The 19,619-nt window shown below is 47.3% G+C and overlaps 1 protein-coding gene across 8 annotated transcripts in view; it reads left to right on the forward strand.

Moving 5' to 3' along the window:
* Positions 1–19,619, forward strand: part of HIPK2 (homeodomain interacting protein kinase 2) — a 135,885-nt gene that overhangs the window by 21,890 nt on the left and 94,376 nt on the right. For 6 of the 8 annotated variants that reach the window (XM_035561587.1, XM_035561555.2, XM_035561472.2 and 3 more), the window contains exon 2: positions 18,294–19,392. In XM_035561587.1, the coding sequence (XP_035417480.1) occupies positions 18,294–19,392 (1,099 nt within the window). Of the gene's footprint in view, positions 1–801; positions 941–18,293; positions 19,393–19,619 lie in introns of all 8 variants that reach the window. The other 2 variants (XM_035561491.2, XM_035561482.2) reach the window with 1 other exon arrangement.

The raw sequence follows: 19,619 nt of genomic DNA on the forward strand, positions 1-19,619 counted from the left end.
CAGACTGAATAGTTAGAAAACAGCTCTCTGCTACACCTACTGAAGTTTTTGCTGAACGTTAAAAATAAAAAATGTGCAAATAAATGAGAAAACAACCCCCCACCTTAACAGCCCCATGGAAATTCACATAGTATATATGTCAGATGCACCCCTTCTGCTGTCTTTGAGAGCATCAGCCCAAACTTGGCCAAGTTTTAAGCTTTACAAAAAATTGTTGTTGTCACATTCTCAGCAGACAAAACAAATCTCTGAAGAATTGGGACCTAAGAGTTTCAATTAGGCAGTTAAAATTAGTGGAAGCTTTTCATGTTAATCTCTCAGTGCCTCAATTCCCTGCCCATGCCATATGGATAATGCAGTGTCTTACTTTATGAGGGCAATTGTGAAAATACATTCCTTTATGTTTGTGAAACATTCAGTTACTCTAATGATGCATATGGTAGGAAAGCCCATGAGTAAATTACTAATTCCGTCTGCCGAACAGTTTGACGGGTACCTAGTAAACAAGGCTTGGGGCCACACCTCGACCAATGCGGAGGGGGTGAAATACTGAATAGTTGCTCACGAAATGAGCACCGTGTATCCTGTGTACCGGGTGAGGCCGAGGTCCTGTAGAAAAATAGCCTGTTATTATGCAGTTAACAGCTCTAGCACCATAGCCAGGCAAAAGGGGGTGAAGGAAGATCGCACGGGCAGTCATAAACATGAAGTTTCCCAAGCCTTGCATCTTGATTTGCAGCTTTAAATAATCTTGCTTTCACCTGTTTTGTTTTCTGTGTAATTGTCTGTCACATGGAGCAGGCATGAGGAATAATAAGCAGCTGTTGCTTTTGGAAGAAAAGACAGAGAAACATCTTGTGCCATCGGTCATCAGTGAAGAATATTCTTGGCGAAGTCTTCTGTCCAGACATTGCGTATTGGAGCATGTGTGACCCTCAAGGTAGAGAGAACTCAGGGATGGTACAAAAGCAAACAGACCAAGATGTCTTTTTTTTTTTCCCTTATGACAACTACTCAGTTTATGCTGTTTTGCTACAGTAACTCTGTGTACCATTAAACAGTAATGCCACAAACCAACAGACTTGAAAGTTGTTTTAAATTAGGACAAGATCATCCTGTTGCTTTTTGCTGTGGGTCTTGTGGGAAGGCACTTCCTTGTTTTACCCTGGGTATTCACAGTTCTGGTTTTTCCCTCTTCCAGGTCCTGCCCTGGGGAAATTCTCATACACACATGAGACTGGCATTGTTACACTTAGGAAAATGACCCTGCCCTGACTCATAGGCAGAATCATCCCAAATCCCTCTGCTTTTGCTCATTTTCTTACATTTTGCTTTTCCGCCCATATGTGTTTCCTCAGGTAGAATGAAGTAGCGCTGCCCACAGCCTGTTACGAGTTCAGAGTCGTGTGTGGGCAATTGCAGGGGAGGAGGATGCCCTGGGTGAGGGTTTTAAGTTCAAATCATGATCATGCTACAGATGACCAAGCTACTGGGAGGCTGGGATGCATGCTGCGGCAGGAGTCTGCCCGTGCCACAGTGGTATTTGCTGCTGCTTCTGCACTGACTTTGGGTGGGAGGGAGCTGGTCGCTTTGATGCTGCAGAGCAGGTGGGAACGGAGAGCAAAGATTGCAGTGACTCAGGAGCTGGATGTGACAAGAGTTGTATAGGTACTCTGACTTTAAAGGGTTACCGTTCAGCACAGGAGCAAATCACTGAGCTGTACAAGTTGGGGGAACTTGTTTGTTCTCTGCCTACCGTATGAGTCAAACCAGAACGTACATTTTCTTCAAATCCCTAAACCCTAAAACCTTTGCACAAGAGCCTCTTCTTGATGTGGCTTCCATAATTGATGTTTGGTTATTCCACTGTTGCTTTTCCCCATGGAGTTTCTTTTAAAAATGCCCTGTATTTCTGTTTAATTTTGACTACACGTGGCAAGTTTATATTTTAGAAAGAATATTTAGACATCGTTTTTTGTAAAGATAGGATGCCGAAAGGGTACTTTGGGGAGGGAACTGCTTATTATTTGTGATGTCCCCCGAGAAGCTGATAACTGAGGTCCTGCCAATGTTTCCCCTTCTATCCGTGAGCTTTCACAAAGGGTTGTTACGGGTTGGTCTGCCAGCAGTGGCCAGTTGTTATATTTCTTCAAGCATTAGGCAATTTTTTAAAGCAATCATAGTTTCTCTTTCTATTTCTCTATCTTGCTCTTTTTTTTTTTTTAATAGCAAATGCCTTTCACATTCCCTGCTATTGACTCATCCAGAAGGAGGCACGCATTTGAACTGACATCTCTTAAGTGTATAACTTTAAAAATGACTTAATATAAATTAAAAGTGAGTGGTGGGCCTGTTGTTGCTCATGGAATAAGGCGTCCAGCACTCTGTTTTCCCTGGGCACCTGAGGACCCCTTGGCATTTCAGGCACTTCTCAGGGGCTTGTGTACTGGAAGGGAGTATGGAGCTGGGGAGCAGCGTGTAGCCTTCACCCCACAGGGCTTCTGTCTGACCGCTATGCAACTGTTGGTGGCACAGCCCAGTACTGCAGAAGGAACATCAATTTATTTGAAACTGAATTTCTTTTATTTTAGTGCTCATTTCAGCAGGTCTGCTGTTGCTCTTTTGCAGGACACCTTTTCACCCCAAACGTTTTAATGGCAGAAGAGATCTGGGTGAGATCTCTCAGCCCTACTCAGCTCTTTTGAAACCGTGCTGGTGAAGTTGGGGTGGAGCAGGTGATCCTGCTCAACCTGAGGACCCTGTGAGCGAGGAACAAGGAGACTGTGGTCCCGTGGTGTTGCTTCATGTGGCGTGTACCTGCATGAAGAGGCTGAGTACTTGAACATAGCCCTTTGGGAGTCCACTGCATTTCATCCATCTGTTGTCCTCACCTCCTGTACTCCACAACCTAACTGCAAGGTGTTGACTTTGTCACGATTTGCTGCTTCCCGAATACCCATTACTAAGGGGTGGAAAGTGTCTGACCCATGACACGTGTATGCCCTACCTCCCTGCTACAGAGCTTGCAGAGCACCAGAGTTTAGAGATCTTGGGTGGCAGAAGGAAAGGTGGTGAAGGTATTGTCCCCCTCCAAAGACCTGATACGTGCTAGGACACGGAGTGCATTCTTCCATTTCTGACCTCTGAAAAAGTCTCTTGAAAATCTGCTCTTTGCCCCTTCGCACCAGCCTGAGCTGTTCTGCGTTGGGCCAGAGCACATCCGCCGTGGTAGAAGGGATCACCTTGCTTTCAGAAAAAGAGTACAAGGTGGCGCCAGCACTTGTTTTAATTTATTCCTGCTCCTGGGTGTAATTATAACCTCTGGTTTTCAATGTGAAGGTGGAAGGGTTGTGATTGAATGGGGCTAAGGTCTTTTTCAAAATGCATTAATACGTGACTTCTATGAAAAACAACAACCCTCACACAGGAGTCCAGGTGGTATTTGCAAGCTGCCTGTGGATTTATGGAGCGTTTTGGAAACATGCAGTACATTATTTCCTGAGACCTGTTTCTTTACACAGCAATGGTGTTTGCTTATTCTGGGACAATGATGAGACATGAAGGTATTAAAATAAAAAAAAATAAAAAGGATAGAAGATGTTTATTTCAAAACCTAATAGAGCCGCATTTTTTAGCAAAACAGAAATAAAATGAAAAACCTTTCAGTACCTCGTTGGGACTTTGAGAGGTCTGCCTAGAAAAAAAACTATCATATATTTATTAATACTTTTTTTTTTTTTTTTTTTTGCTGTGAAGGCTGTTTACATCAAAACAATATCTTTGTTTTTAGAGTTCATCTGTTCCCGCTGCTTCTTTTCCCAGCTGAAGTCACAATACTCGGTCTGTGACCTCACCGTTGGCTGCAGTGACAGCGCTGTGTCACAAAGAGGATTTTTCACTCCAGGTGGAGAGTGCGCAGCAGGAGCAGATGAGCTCTGCCAGACCAGGGAGCCTGTTTGAATGTGCACGGCACCAGTCATGGGGAATGAAGGAAAGGGAAAATCCACAAGATGTTGCGGGATAAGGACACCTGCTGAATGCCTGTGCAGGTCTTCTGCGGGCGTGTAACTCACAGAGTCAGCATCGGTTCTCTAGACCAAACCTTCCCCAGGATTTTTTTTTAAATCAGTTAAATGCTTCAGCAGACCAAATACTTAACTGGTAGAAAATGACTTAGTTTAAAAAAAGGGAGAGTGGGAGAGAGGGATTTAATTTAGCTTCAAGTATGACTCGGGTACCTAAACTGTATCTGCAAGTTTTGTGGGGGTTTTTGCTTTTTTTTCTGCTTTTTCTACACAAAACCCCTTGCAGAAAACAAGGGAAGATGACTAATGCGCTGATCCTGCAAACGCTTACACATGTGGTTAGCTTTAAATGTGTGAGTTATCCTGCTGAAGTCAGTTAAGAATTCATGTGCTTAAACTCAGACACAGACCCACGTGCCTGGAGCATGAGGGTCTAGCTGGCTGCCCTAGGGGAACAGTTAAATAAAGAATTTATTGAATATTTTCTGATGCAGACACTGGCTTGACCTGGAAAAGCTGGAGTTGTTGGCCTGGGTCCTCCAGGAAAAACAAACAAACTGGCCTTGAACCTTTACGTTTGCCAGCTTAATTCATTTCTTGGGTCACAGTCTCGCAGTCGCTGGTTAGAAGGTGAGGCGTGTCTTCTGACTGCACCGAGGGCTCCAGGAGGAAGAGGACTTCCATGAGCAGAAGAGCTGTTGCTGTTTCTCCACCATAGCTTTCCTGCCTACATCCAAACACAGGCTGCAGGAGTGGTATAAGGCAGCCAGCACCTACGACCAGCTGGCTAAGTGCACTCGGAGGTGTGTTTTCCAAAAGATCCTGAGCAGCCTCTGCAGCCACAGCCCCCAGTGACTAATAAGCAGCCTTTGCTGCAACTATTTACCCACTTCCAGCATCCCAGGCAACCCAGGCGTCTACTTGGTCAGGGTCCAGGTGCCCAGTGGGAAGAGCCTGAGTGTTACTCTTGCTTTTCCCCATGCAGAAGCATTTCTAAAGTGTCACAAGCCAGGAAGGTATGTATATTTTTCAGGCAAGCCCTGTGGCATAACTATACTGGCAGCCTCAGGAGAGTGCCCATTTCCTTAAATCTGTGTTTTGGGATGTCTTTGGATTCTTTTGTTTGTTTGTTTGTTTTACAGGGCTGCACACACTCTGTTGCTGTTGTGGCAATCCATATGATTCATGTCTTGCACAGTCTGACAAGTTTTCTGTAGCTCGCGTGTGCCGAGCCACACTCTCCCTTTGCTGTACCACTCGCGGCTGGTACGGGCGCAGCCCCTTGTGCCAGGACCCGGAGGGCTCTGGGTGCAGGGGTTGCTCCAGTGAGCTGCTAGTGTCGGCTTTGGGAAGTGGAGGGGACATCAGAACACTTGCCTGGACTTTATTTTTTAAAGCACCTCCAGGAATAGCCTGTTCCTTGGAGCAGGCAGAGCAAGGAGTGGGAGGGTCAGTTTGGGGATCTAGCGGTGCTGCCAGGATCCAATTTCATATTTATTTTCTGTCCCTGCAGAGCATGGGCTGTGTTATCATTTCTTTTTAACAGCTCTGAGTCTCTACTGCTGAGTCTTTAAAAGACTCCTGCTTCACACCTGCTTCTGTTTGACACCTGTCTTCCGTAGGGCTCCAACATTGCACTGGCTGGTTGGGCCTTCACTCGCGGGTGCCCATCCAAACCTCTCGGCTCTCCTTCCCTTTTCTTTCTTTTTTGGTACAGGAAAAAGGAGAGAAGGTGCAGAGGGCTGGGAGCAGAGGCACAGATGCATGGCGGCCAGACTGAAACCCAGGAACAGGCTGGAGGGAAGGATTGAGAAAAAAACAAGAGTGGCATCAGTAGTTGGGAAATACGGAGCAGTTCTGTGGAAACCTGTCCTGTGCCATCTCACCTCTTGTCCCTCGGTGCCATGCACCGCTGCTGCTAGGGGCAGCTGAGAGTAGGTTTTCAAGGGGGGCCACAGGAACCTGCACTGTTTGTCTGCCCCATGAGTTGTCCCCATAACTGCTTTGGAGTCCTGCAGGCTGCTGGTTCGGTGGCGGCTTGTGGCAGTGCGTTTCAGAGGGCGATGGTGAGCTGTACGAGATGGGTTTCCCTGAGCAGCTGTGAAATGTGCTCCAGTCCTTTCAAGTCAATGTTATTCTTCCATGACAACACAGGGAGAACAGATGTTCCCTGGAGATCTACCTATTATTCATTTTGCTGTAGAGCTACGTCTTCTCCCTTTTATTTGTCTCCTCTGTGAAGTAAATATTTCCATAATAGTTAATATTAGGGCTTTCCATAGCCCCCAGTGATTTTTTGTCACTCAGCTACATCTATTTTTTTCTACTTTTGCCAGAATACCATAAATGTGAACAGAGATTAAGACAAACTCCATGTTGCAGGGCGCTGATTTTGTAGGCGCTGGTATGAACGTGTCCATTTTAAACTTTATGCACGTGACTGACTTTTGTAGGACTGAGGTCCCACCCTGTACTTCTCACCCATCCTGGTGAGCCAGAGACGTGCGTGGTGGTGTGTGTGTGTGCTCAGTGTGATACCACATTCAGCCGGGCTGGCAGTAGGTCAGGATCAGCACCGTGTGCTGGGTGCCGAAATGCAAGGTTGTACTGCATCGTCCAGGCCGAGGCAGCTTGCACTGCATCTGCTCACAGCCTGCCTGACCCAGGCCGGGCCTAGCAGTCTCCCACAGTCCTGAACACCGAACTAACTCGCTCACAAAACTTCCGTAATCGCCATAAAAAAACCTGTTAGGTAAATACATTTTCTGTGCTCAAAAGCAATCGCCCCGCTCCCTTTTGTTCTGAAAACAATAGACATCGAAATGAAATACAGAGCTGTGTTCTTCAAAGGTCATAGTTGTTTGGCCCTCAGGTAGGTTGTATATTGAAACGGGTTTTGTTAAGGTTTGATGATACACTAAGGAAACGGAACAAATTGGGACTTTGGTTCGTAGAAGTTGGAAAAGCAGCTCTAAATTGCCAGCGATCAGGAAGATGGAGGAGGGCATTTCTGAGAGAAGGAACCCCCTTTTCCCTAATGTGTCCAGCGTGGGGAAACGGGAGGAGAAGGGCTTTGTGTCAGGTGCAGAACCGGTGGTCAGTGCTTGTTCGGCCTTGTACTAGTTTCATATAAGGCCTCTTTCCATCTGGCTTCAGGAAACGTCTGGTAGCGGTCTCCAGCCCGTGCTGCTTCGTGCATGGCTGGTTGCTAGGACAGCTGCCGTCATCCACATTTTAATCATGGATGTGATGACCAATTTTGCATCTCTTCCCAAGCTTTGGCTGGATGACTCAGCTGGTCCTCTGGTGACTCATTTCAATCTCCCATGAGCCCAGGAAGGACTAAAGAGGGAAGCGTGGCTATTTTCAGATATGAATAATGACCAAACCCGGGGACTATGTCCACAAAGGAGTGCTGCAAACTTTGAATTAATTGTGTGTTTATATGGGGTGTAAACTGGCCCCCTTCCCACTGAAATTCTTTCCCCAGTTACTGTACTTCTGCTGAGTCTAGTTTCCAGTCTCTTCATCCACAGGGATATTTGTTTTGGGAAAGTTTCTGAAAGCTCTCCATGAGTTTTGAGTGCAGAAGGCCTCATGAATGCTCACGGGGCTTTTGGTACTAAATTCCTTTAGCTGTTTTTGGGTTTGTTTTTTTGGCAGTTTCCCCCTCTCATCATTTACTGGGATTCTCATAATCACTATAGCAACAACCATAGGCCCACCTCAGGCAGCTTTTCTCTCCAGACATTCTTATGTTAGACATAAGGTGTCCAAGGTTCTCATAGAGCTATCAAAAGCTCTTGTGATTGACTACAAGATGTTACTGATTTGTTTTTCTGGATCCTGTGGAAACAGAAGTGTATTTGCTTCTTGTGAGAAATCATACAGAGCTTACTTTCCCAGAATCTCTTCTTTCCCCTTGACTCCATTTGGCCTGACTTTGTTTTCATCGTTGGTCAAAAACAGTAGGTGAGACTGTGGACAGCTTGGCTGTGCTGTCACTGATGCATTGATGATGCTGAACTCGTCCCATTGTATCATCTAGCCTGAATTCTCTAACTTCTTTGCTGTATGGAAAGGAAGGAGCTGTGTGTTGTGGGTTTAAAGGACATGGCTGCAAAACAGCTGTATTAGTGCCAAGAAGATGCTTACGGAAGAGATTAGGTAAGTGGCTGCAGCCTGTTAAAAGTGTATAGTGACACATCAGGTCACAAATGTAGGACCATGGAGGAGAAGGAGGCCTGACAGCACCTTTATTTGGCTAGCCTGTGGTCTGTAGCTAACTATCCTTTCTAATATGGATTTTTGATTCAGTAGGTTTTGCTTCAGCTACTGTGCCGTGCCCATGAGTACCACAGAGATGTTACTGGCAGTGACAAATGAAGGCAGTCGTACATGGCTTGAGGTGTGCTCAGGTGCCTTTGTCTCTGCAAGGTACCATTCAGGGCACTGTCTGTCACCTCTAAAGCACAGGCGGACGGGAGCAAAGTTGCACCAAGGGTTATCTTTCTCTGCACACCCCACCAAGGCTGTCATGTGCTTGCGCTTTCTTGGTTGAAGAGGAGCGTGTACAGCAGGTCTGATGGTGGGGCTGTCTCAGCTGAGGGCCCTGCTTTTGAAGCTCTAGCCCATCACAGCAGTGGAAGGAACCACAGAAGGCATTTGGTATGTATTGTGCTGGATCTTCAGGTTCAGCTTTGTTCCTCTTCTGTCATTCTTTAGTCTTGCTAGTGCAAGAAGCCTTGAAGCCATGGCATTAAGCAGTGTAGAGCTGAGTAAGTAAATATGTCAATAAATAATCATATCCTACACAAAAGAGAAACCTGGGGGAGAGACTGATGGTAGATAGGGAATTCTGCCGGTACACGTGGAGGTTTTTATTGTTTTTTTTTTTCTCTTAATGACTTCCTCTGATTTCTTCTCTTTTAGAGCTTTGAGGGGGAGTAGGCAGTTACTGGTGTCCCTCAGCTTCTTCATCACACACAAGGGCCTTATATCCCTCCTTCTCAAGTCAGATATCCTTTCCTGAGCTCTTGGATGTTTACTCTTCAGGGCTCTGAAATCTTTCATGTAGTTTATCCTCATGCCTAAACCAGGTTTTCTTTTTCTGTTAACAAGAGCTTCGAGCATCACCTAGGCTGCCCATCCTTGGCTAACCAGGCTTCTTCTCTGCACACTGAACTGGCCCCCTGTCCTATGGGACCTTGCTTAAAAAGAAAGTTGTTGTGAAGACAATGGGAGACCAGGCAGGTGCTGCCAGACCCCATCGCCCACAGCAAGCCAGCGGTGTGGGGCAGAGTGGTGTCCGGAAGCACTACTGCAGGATTGCGTGGGGTACCTGAATAACTTCACTTGTTTTGTTTGGAGGAGAGATTCGTTGCTTACGTGGGTCGTTCTGTGGCTGTGCAAGTACAAGCATGTGCATGTGTGTCTGAGTGTGGTCATGTGTTTTGTGTGACAGAGATCGATGCAACCTCAGATTAAAAAAAAAAATCATTGGGATTTCTGGACGATCACAGTTACAGGGGTTCCCAAGGATACTCGTGATAGTGCTGGGTGCTCTCATGGGGAGCACTGTGGTTTGCTGTCACTTTGGTTCGCTACAAACTGCTTGGCATTCTCAAAGAAGAAGGGATCAAGACAGACTTGTAACGTGGCACTTTCCTGCAGGGCCACTCTTTTCAGATGCTGCCTGCGAAATAGAGAGATGACTGAATTGGGATTTTTGACGAGAAATGCATCCACATCCAAACCCTAAACCAGTGCCTTCCCATCCTATCGTGTGCCTCTGCCTGTCCTAGTTCTGAGCTGTGCTGGAGGCCCCAGCCATTCGCATTTCGTACATCTTTGGTTTTATACTCACTTCAGAATACAAATCAAGAGCTGTGGATAACAGTAACAACTGTGACTGTTCAGCCACCATTTTCACTTTTGGAACTTTTCTTGGCCCTGAGCAATGGGAAGGCTAAAGTCAGGAAGGCAGGGTGAAAAACTCATGCTCAAGATGTGTTGTCCTTCCACAACTGAAGGGCTTTTCTCTGTGTAAGTGTGTGTTTCTGTGCCAGTGGAAGACAGGTTATTTACACAATTGTTTTAACTACTTAAAGTGAAGGTCAAACAATCAACCTAAAGTAGCCTTTTTTTTTCATTTTTTTGAAACAACCCATAGCTCTCGATGTAGGGTGCTGTAAATCGTGTCTTTGGTCATTCTTATTTGAAAGGGAGATGTTGCTGCAGAAGCGAGGTGATGTAGTTAACCCTGGCTTTGGGATAGTCAGGAGGTCACCAAATCAGTCTATCTCAATTTCCTGATCCGGCAGAGCTCCCTGCCCGGCTTCCCCACCTTTCTCCTCGCATCTTCATCTTCCTTTGCGGCTTAGATCCTGCGTATTTCATCCAAACCTCACCAGAGGCTTGTTTCTCTTCAACATGTCTGTATCCTGACGGAAATGAAATGAAGGGAGGGACTTTGCGAACAGGCAAGCTGACCTTTTCAGCCCAGCTAGTGCTTGATCTGAGTTTCAGATTTCGTAAACAAAGCAAGCGCTGAATGTCATGCAATTGCCTCTTTGCAAATGAAACACTTTGAAAAAATCCTGTGGGAGTGAGAGGCTCAGCCTGAGACTGCAACAAGCCTTGCCCATGTCCTGCCTTCACAGGTAGGGTTGCTTCTGACGAGTGAAGTATGCGAGGTGCCAGCCATTCCCTGTGGTTTCACTGCACTTGCGGGCGAGTTGGAGTCACTGACATTACAAAGCTAATATTTACAGGTGGGAAGGCATCCAGGTGGAGAGGCAGCAGTGGTGGAAAAAGCCCAAACATCCTTTCCACAAGTGTGCCAGCGCTGTGTGGGTGATGGGGGCACAGGCAGGACAGCAGAGGCAAATGCTGGTTCATTTTGGTCCATTTTCCAGAGCCCCTGGAGCCCTTTTCTGGGAACTAATATCACTGATGGCCAAATAGGGCAGCTAGTGAAGTCTGTGGGATATGGGGTTGGAAATGACACAAATCCTCTCTTTCTCTGGTAATATGGGGATACTGTTGTCCCCCCTATTTGGAAGAAGGAAGCTGAAGTGACCCAGCTGAGTGACGTGACCCACACTGCCTGGAAAGCAGAGTCACACTGAGAGAGAGCCTTCTTATTTTCAGTTCTGCTTCCAGGATGCAACTCTGTCAGCAAGTAGTAATCAGAGACGGAGCTGGTGGGAGCCCAGAGACTCTCATGTTACAGATCTGTTTGGAGGTTGGACGTATGGACCCACACACGTGCTAAGCTGCAGTGCGGGGCAAGCCCTGGCCGGAGTCATATTTACTGCTCAGTCTATCTTGTACAGATCTCCAAAGGAAGCTTCGGGTTCTGTAGAAATGCTGTGGTTGCCATGTGCTCCACTCACCCTCCGTGGAGGATGTATGATGGCGGGGAGGAGGCTGCCCAGAACACGTGCTGTTGCCAAACAGTCCTACCTGGCGCATGGATGTAAATCAGCACTTGTAGGTTCATCTGGCACCATGTTGGCTTCACGGTGGGGCAGCCACAGAACACTCCTTGGTAGCATTCTTTCCCATCTCCTCTGGCCATCCCCATCACTTGAGGAGCTGGCTGAAGCATGGCATTATAGATGTGTGCCGTGCCTCATTCGGCACGGCGCTGCAGTGTCACCATGGTCTGCTCCTCCGGCAGCTGGGCTGATGGCTCTCCCAGCACCCTGCCCGCAGCCCCCAGCTGGGCACCAGCCTCTCCTCTGCCTGCCTGTCTGGGAGAAACCGGAAAGAGGGACTTCTTTGGCAGAGCGTTGTTAGACAGCCATCAGTGCCTTAGAAGACAGAGCTTCAAAGCAGGGCTGCTCTCAATCCCACCTGCCCGGTGTGGCCTTGTTCTTTCTTTCTCATCCCCCCTCTGTCTCCAGAGGAGGGTTGCTTCTCTTGGGAGTACTGAGTGTTTGTTTGTGAAACTTGTTCCTGACTTCATTGACACCTACTTTCCTAAATTGTCTTTGCATTGAGATTGTGCATAAGTTTCTTCACACTCTCAGGCAGATCTCGAAGGCTTGCAGGTGCTGCTGTCACCTCTGTCCTTATCGCTTGTCACCTCATTTTGCTGCTGGGACTCCAGCAGTCCTCACAGGAGCTGGAGACTTCTCTCCCTGGCTCGGGAGGGCTTTCGCTCAGTAAGGTTCGCAAGGCAGGGCTATTCAGCTGCTTTCGCTCAGTAAGGTTCGCAAGGCAGGGCTATTCAGCTGCCGTCTCGAGCTGCTGGGACCCGCCTCAGGCACTGCTGACTCCCAGCTTTCTTACAGTATGTCTGGAGATATCCTGGCAGAGCTTTTGCAGCGTTATTGCACGATACCCATAGAGGTGGCAGTATTCCTGTCCCTTTTGACAGGTGTGCTGAAGGGAGTTTATTTACTGGGGTGTAGCTCAATTTTGTCAAAACAAACATGTATTCACATGCTGCCCTCGTTTCCATTCCCATGCTTAGGTCCTGAAGAGAAGGTTTTCCACTGTTCACATTGTGCTGGGTTTTCCTCCAGGAGCGTATACAATGTCTTAGCCCCCACCAGCTCAGGGCAGCATGACTGCTGGCCCCTCTCACACCGAGGCCTAAAGTCAGTGTCCGGTCTGGTGGCTGCAGCATCTGCAGGGAAATAATGAGGCCGCCGAGCCTCCGGTGAGGAATATTTTTACCTGCGTTCTCAGGTGTTGCATCATTAACGAACTGTAATGTGAAACATAAACTAGCCACAGGATTTACGGAGGAAATCTATAATATCTCTTGTCATTACTGCAATTCATTAAAGTGGGAGACGGAGGTGACCCTGAAAGAATCCTTCACTGAGGTGTAATTAAGGACTTAAATATAGTGTATATGTTTGTCTCTGAGATTTTGCTTCGTGTGCCTAAAACCAGAAACATGTCAAAGAGCCCACAACTTGTTACTCAGGTTCGTGGGCACCTGAACCCACATTAAAAAGATGAATAGGAATCACGATGTTTCTAGATAAAAGAAGATGTCTAATAGTAGGGTCTTGTGGCTTAGAGTGGATACGGGAGAGTGGAGTTTTGTAATGGTGAGAAGTGGGATTGTGGTCACTTGAGTTCTGAAGGGAAGGCTCCGTATTGCAGGGACTTGACTTTGGTCTACAGAGACAAAATAAAAGACGGCACAGATGGTTCAGAGGGAGGGCTGTGGCTGGCAGTGGCTTCTGTTCACTAATTCCTTGGAGTATGGTGTTTCAGATGTATAGCAGGCTTATTTAAGCCGTTGCCCACAGTCTGAAGCCAGCTCTCATGGCACCGTCTAGCGACCCACCAGATGTGGTGGCTGTGGGTGGACGAGGCTGGCGCAGCCTCCAGGTTTCCATCAGCAGCGTGGGGCCTGCCGCCTTGTCCCTCTGTGCGGGACGTGTGGTGGCTCCGACTCACACAGCTCCCCTGGAGCTGCTCACCACGGCTCCCACCTGGGGTGGCAGGGACCAGCCCCCAGGTGGATGGCTCACCCACCTCACAACCTCTGTAGGAGGGCAGTAAAGGTGGCTGGGGGACAAGGGGGTGTGAAGATGGTGGCTGTTAGAGGTTCCCGCCGTCTCGTTGTGGCGAGACATGCTTTTTGGGTGGGAGGGAGGTGGGGGTGAGGGTAGTTCGACTTTGTTCGTTTGGTTTTATGTATGGCTACTCTTTGTGTTGGAAAGTGTTCTTCCCCTGGCTGTGGGACGTGGATCCAGCAAGGCAGCTTAGAGCTGCATGAAGCCAGGTCTGGAGCAGTGCAGGAGGCAGGCTCTGTCACTTCCCTGAGAGCTGCCATGCTCTGCTGAAGCATTTATGAAACTACTAATTAGGACGAGACAGTTTTAGTAGCAGGACAGGAAAAGCAGAGCAGGAAGGTAGAGGGATTTTCACGGGGAACGGAGGCCCTCTTGACATCTTCTGCTCACCAAAGACAGGAAGGAGCCGAGGCTGTTGAGGTCTGAACTCTTCTTTGAGGTTGTCTCCAGACACTTGGTAGCACAGGGGAAGGAATTTGTGTAGCCTCCAGGGACGTCAGTTTTAAGGAGGTTCCAGAAGCGTGTGGTACCGGGGACAATGCCTCAAAAGAGGCCTCACAGAGGCCACCTTGACAAAGAGTGCTGTGCTTTAGACACAGCTATTTTGAAAGTGCAATACATTAGACATACCTGGCAGATCCCCTTTTCATTGCCTTCTTAACCCGGGTGTGTATATGAGTTTTCAGGCCTGTGCCTCTCTGGGGAGAAGTGGAAGATATTTATTTCAGGAGTGTCTTGTGCGCATCATTTATATGCTGAACACATGCCGTGTGCTTTCTACAGTATTTTTCAAGCAGGCTCTGTCGTTCTCCCAGCAGTCAGCAAGCAGCCTCTGGTTACAGCGCACTGGCAGCTCTGCAGGTACTGCAGAAGGTCTTACTGCCTACTTAATACAGGGCAGGGGCTTGGTCTCCTGCCACTGCAAAGGCCACGTTTATAAATCAGCACTAAGTGCTGTGAATGAAACAGAAGAAAACATCAGTGACTTTCAAACTGTTCCGTCTTTAGTCCCCAAAGTGTATTTTTTGCCCTCTGGGCTGAGGTGGGTGGATAGGGAACTTTACCTCATTCGCTTCCCCGAAACCTGCTGGAAGTTGTGATGAGGCGGCTGCGTGATTTGTGCACGCATGCAGAAGAGGGCCATCTGAATTGTAAATAGCACCTGCTAAATTATTATTAAGTGAAAACCGACATGGGAGGAGTTCTTGGGAAAGACAAAAAAAAAAAGTCGAGTCTTTTAATAAAAGTCATTCAGTCCGTTTTAATATTGCCCCCTTGCTGCACACTACATACTTCAGCTCATGTGGATGCTGCAGGGAGTTACCTAAGTCATATCAAGGGCAGGGAAGGCCCCATTAAATCCAGTTACTATCAATTGTGTGAGAGCTTTAAATGGCCACACTAAAACTCATTATTAAAGAAAGGAACTATCAATTTTATTTAATGCAATGCACCCAGCCTTGATTCAGCTCCCAGCCCAGAAACTCGCCAGGCGAGCGTGGGGGCGATATCAAAATGAGCCCCATGCTCTCCAAAGCCCAGGAGGAGGATGCTCCTTCCCCAGAGGCTGGCTCTGGGAGATGCTCGAGGGCATCGCGGCCACGGGGCTGGGCTGGCGTGGATCACCATGCCGCAGCCAGCTTGTCTCTTCACTGGCGTCGTCGCCAGTAATCAAAAGGCTGAAGGTGTAAATCGTATCGCAGGCTGCAAGGTGGAATTTGATCCCTGTAACAAGCCCTCCAACTCCTATGCACGTTTACTACTATTTCTGCCATTGCTGTGGAGTAAAGATCTTTTTTTAAGAAAAGAATATGCCACCAGCACGAATTGAAAATGTCCTCAGGAAATTTGAGGTTGTGTTTTTCTCACGTTAGCTGCACAGGCAAATTTGCAATAAAAATGACTTTGCTGCAGAAGCCTTCCTTTCCCATCACCAAGCTGTCAGTCAGACTGTAATTTCTTGGTATCGGACTATGCTGAAGAGCTAGCTGAGCTATTCTCCTACAACATGTGCCCCTAAAACCTCAGATGTGAAAAAAATCATTTCGGATGGAAGGAAGAGGATTTCATACAGGAAGAAAAAAAAATTCTTTCTCTTACAATGGAGTACAACCTCTGAGAAGGGTGGCAGTGGCAGCAGTGGAGTCCAAAGTCCTCCTGCCAGCCACCAGACAGCCCTGCTTCCTCCACTCCCCCGTTTTTGGGGTAACAGGGTGTCCTGTTCCTGTGTGAACAGTGTTGCAGGGACAGCAAGGGGCTTGTTGATGTGGAAACCAAGCCCTAACAACAACTCGTTTCACCAAGGGGCACAGACAGCCATCTGACGTTGACAATGTTGAGTGACTGCTGACCTTGTTTTTAGCGTCAGCTGATATCGACTGGAGCTCTGCCAGTTTGCACCAGTTGAAAGTCTGGCTCTTAATGGTGGTGATTATCCTGGTTTTTACAGCAGCACTGAGAAAGTTGCAGCTGCTGTGCTCCACATCCAAGACTTTAATATGGGGGAGGCTGAGTCTTCTGGGGTTATTTCCAGGGGAGCGTGTGAGAAGAACCTCTCTCCTTCTTCTGCGTCAATCCTTTTTCCCCCTTTTTATTTTATATGAAGAGATATTGCTCAAGCACACCACGAAATGAAAGCCATAAAGCTATAAATTACACCTCGGCTAGCTCCACAATATGTTACCAATTACATCTGCTTTATTATTCGCGTCCAGGGGGAAAACATACATCAAGCCAACCCCACTCTCCAGAAAGGTTGGTACTGTACTAGAAAGAACACCGTGACTCTTCTTAATCAGTGGAAAAACAAACACAGCTTCAGCTCACTCACACACGACATTTGTGTCGGGGATGACAAGCTGAGTAATACTGCTGCGGTTTTCCGAGCCCGCTGCGTGCTACAGCGTCTGTGGCCACGTCGTCACCCTGTGGAAAGGAGAGGAGAGAAAGCTCTTAGAGGGGCTTGGGGATGAGGACCGAGTTGCAAGGACCTTGGAAATTGCTGCCCAGTAGGCTCTGGGGGGGAATTAACATGAATCACAGCAAACGGCATCAAAAATGACATTAAAGGCCTTTGATGGAGGGCACATTGTGGTTTGCAGGGCTCTGGCAGTGAGGAGTAATGCTCGTGTTTTTCGATGTGGGTGTGTATGTGTACGTGTGCATGTGTGTAAGTGCACCTGTGTGCGTACGGACTCCAGAACATTTTCAGAAGAACAACAGGGACCAGTGGAGAATGGGCTTCTTTTAGGAAAGGGAGCTGGGTGTGTGGTACTCCCAGGTCTCCACGTGAAGGAGTCATCCATGTGCATTGCCGAGTTTGTTGTGTTGTTGTTGCTGAAGCATTCATTCAGCTTTTAACTTCTTAAAGTTGCAAACAAGTCAAGGTTATGTTTGTGCTCAATAATTCAGCAGCGGTGCCAGCTCAGCATATTGTCTTTTTCTTCCCTAGTCATTCTGGTTTATTAAAAGGAAACACTGACGACAGACAGAAGGGTTGAAGGAGCGTGTGCCTTTCTGCTTTAACTCTTGCCGGGCACTGGCTTCTTCTGTAGGAATCCCAGTAGACTTGTGGGGTTCTTGGTACCTTTGCCCCAGCGGTACCATCCCTGCCCTGGGAAGGGAGAGCCAGCAGAAAGCTGGGACCTAGGCGTCCTCTTCTCCATGGACCACCTTCTGAACAGGAACATTTTCTGTTTCAGTGGGATGTTACCCAGATTCCTCAGTCAGCCTGTCTCAATGATGCTTTATTTTGACTTTGATTATGAGGTTGTGGGTTTCTTTTTTTTTTTTTTTTTTTTGAATAACGGCGTAGAAGATCATTAGCTCTCCTACGGGCAAAGAAGCTTGCAGTAAAATAGTTTTTTTTTTCTTTTCTTAAAAAATAAATTATATTAGGACTTGATTCCACCACATGCTAATTTGTACCTTGTATCGTTAACAATGCCGTTCATTTCCAGGGGATCTGCTTTGCAGTGACAGTGTTGTCACTGTGAATAAGATTAGATGAACACAGTTTTACAAATCTGAGACAACTAAGAGCACACGGTGAAGCTCGTGTTGTCTAACTCCCATCATCAGTGTCCCTGAGCGGAGACAAGCATTGTGCACGATTCCCACACACAGACTTGGCAAGCAACCTGAGACATCATCTGCTGCTTCTGTCCTGGCTCTTCAGCTTTGTCAGCGCACCTCCACTTGTCATGGTGTGTCATCTCCTGGTCCCATCCTGGCTCTCTGCAAGCCAGCAGCTACGCAGTGGTTTTGTGGGGGTAAACGGAGGTCTTAAGCCATATCTGCCAAACTTGTTAATACAGGATGAGCCTGAGGATTTGAGATTTGGCCTCCAGAGGCAGAATGCTTTGCAGTATTTTATATCAGCAAAAGAGATCTAGGTATATTCCTGGAGACAATGGGAATAGGAGTCTCCTTAGGCAAAGGAGGTAAAAATAACATTTACATTCTCATTATTAAAAACGAGAAGGGGAAGAGCAAGAGAGCAGAAGTCTCAGTGTTTGTTAGTATAGTTCAGCTGGGAGTAATGATTTATTTTAGAGCATAATTTTTTATTTGTGTTGAATACATATTTCTGGAAGAACTTGATTTTTGTGCGTGTGCTGTATCTGAAGTCTGTATCCCATTCTCCCTTATTGCCACTGAACAAATGGAAAAAGCTGGGGAAGGCATCTTGACACTGTGGTTTCACTCTGATGTTTTATTGCAGGTATGGCCTCGCATGTGCAAGTTTTCTCTCCTCACACCCTTCAGTCAAGTGCCTTCTGTAGCGTGAAGAAACTGAAAGTGGAGCCGAGTTCGAACTGGGATATGACTGGGTACGGCACACACAGCAAAGTCTACAGCCAGAGCAAGAACGTGCAGTCCTCCCAAGCAGCCGCCGCAGCAGCCGTCAACGCCTCCCTCCAGATCCCCAATCCAAGCATCCCTTACGAACAGACCATCATCTTCCCAGCAAGCACGGGGCACATCGTGGTGACGTCCGCCAACAGCACTTCTGGTGTGGTTGCAGTGTCTGGGCAAACACTGGGCGGGCCACACAACCTGATGCGTCGCAGCACTGTGAGCCTTCTGGACACCTACCAAAAATGTGGACTTAAGCGGAAGAGTGAGGAGATAGAGAACACAAGCAGCGTGCAGATCATCGAAGAGCATCCACCAATGATTCAGAACAATGCCAGTGGGGCCACCGTAGCCACCGCCACCACCTCCACGGCCACCTCCAAAAACAGTGGCTCCAACAGTGAAGGGGATTACCAACTGGTGCAACATGAGGTGCTCTGTTCCATGACCAACACGTATGAAGTGTTAGAGTTTCTTGGCCGGGGGACCTTCGGACAAGTAGTCAAATGCTGGAAACGTGGCACTAACGAGATTGTGGCCATCAAGATCCTAAAGAACCATCCTTCCTATGCCCGGCAAGGCCAGATTGAAGTGAGCATCCTGGCTCGGCTGAGCACTGAAAGTGCGGATGACTACAACTTCGTCCGCGCGTATGAGTGCTTCCAGCACAAAAATCACACGTGCTTGGTCTTTGAAATGTTGGAGCAGAACCTCTATGATTTCCTAAAACAAAACAAATTCAGTCCTTTGCCCCTTAAGTACATTCGACCAATTCTCCAGCAGGTAGCAACTGCCCTAATGAAGTTGAAAAGCCTGGGACTGATTCATGCTGACCTCAAACCAGAGAACATCATGTTGGTAGATCCATCCCGACAGCCATATAGGGTCAAGGTCATAGACTTCGGTTCAGCTAGCCATGTGTCTAAAGCTGTGTGTTCTACCTACCTTCAATCCAGATATTACAGGTAAGACACTGGGCTCAAGTAGCATTACTAGAAGTATTTTACCTATGGGAGTTTTCCTTCTTTGCTGCAAATGGCTGAGAGTCATCCCTTAATCCTTAACTGGGATGGCTCTTAGAAAGGCTTGTTAGTGATAGGAAAAAAATGGTGTCCTTAGCTCTTGGAGTTTACTTGCATTGAAAACCATAGTCAATTTGTAAATAACCATAAAATACTTACTGTTGGAAAAA

This window comes from Cygnus atratus, chromosome 1, assembly GCF_013377495.2.
Source record: "Cygnus atratus isolate AKBS03 ecotype Queensland, Australia chromosome 1, CAtr_DNAZoo_HiC_assembly, whole genome shotgun sequence".
NCBI classification, from domain to species: Eukaryota; Metazoa; Chordata; class Aves; order Anseriformes; family Anatidae; genus Cygnus; species Cygnus atratus.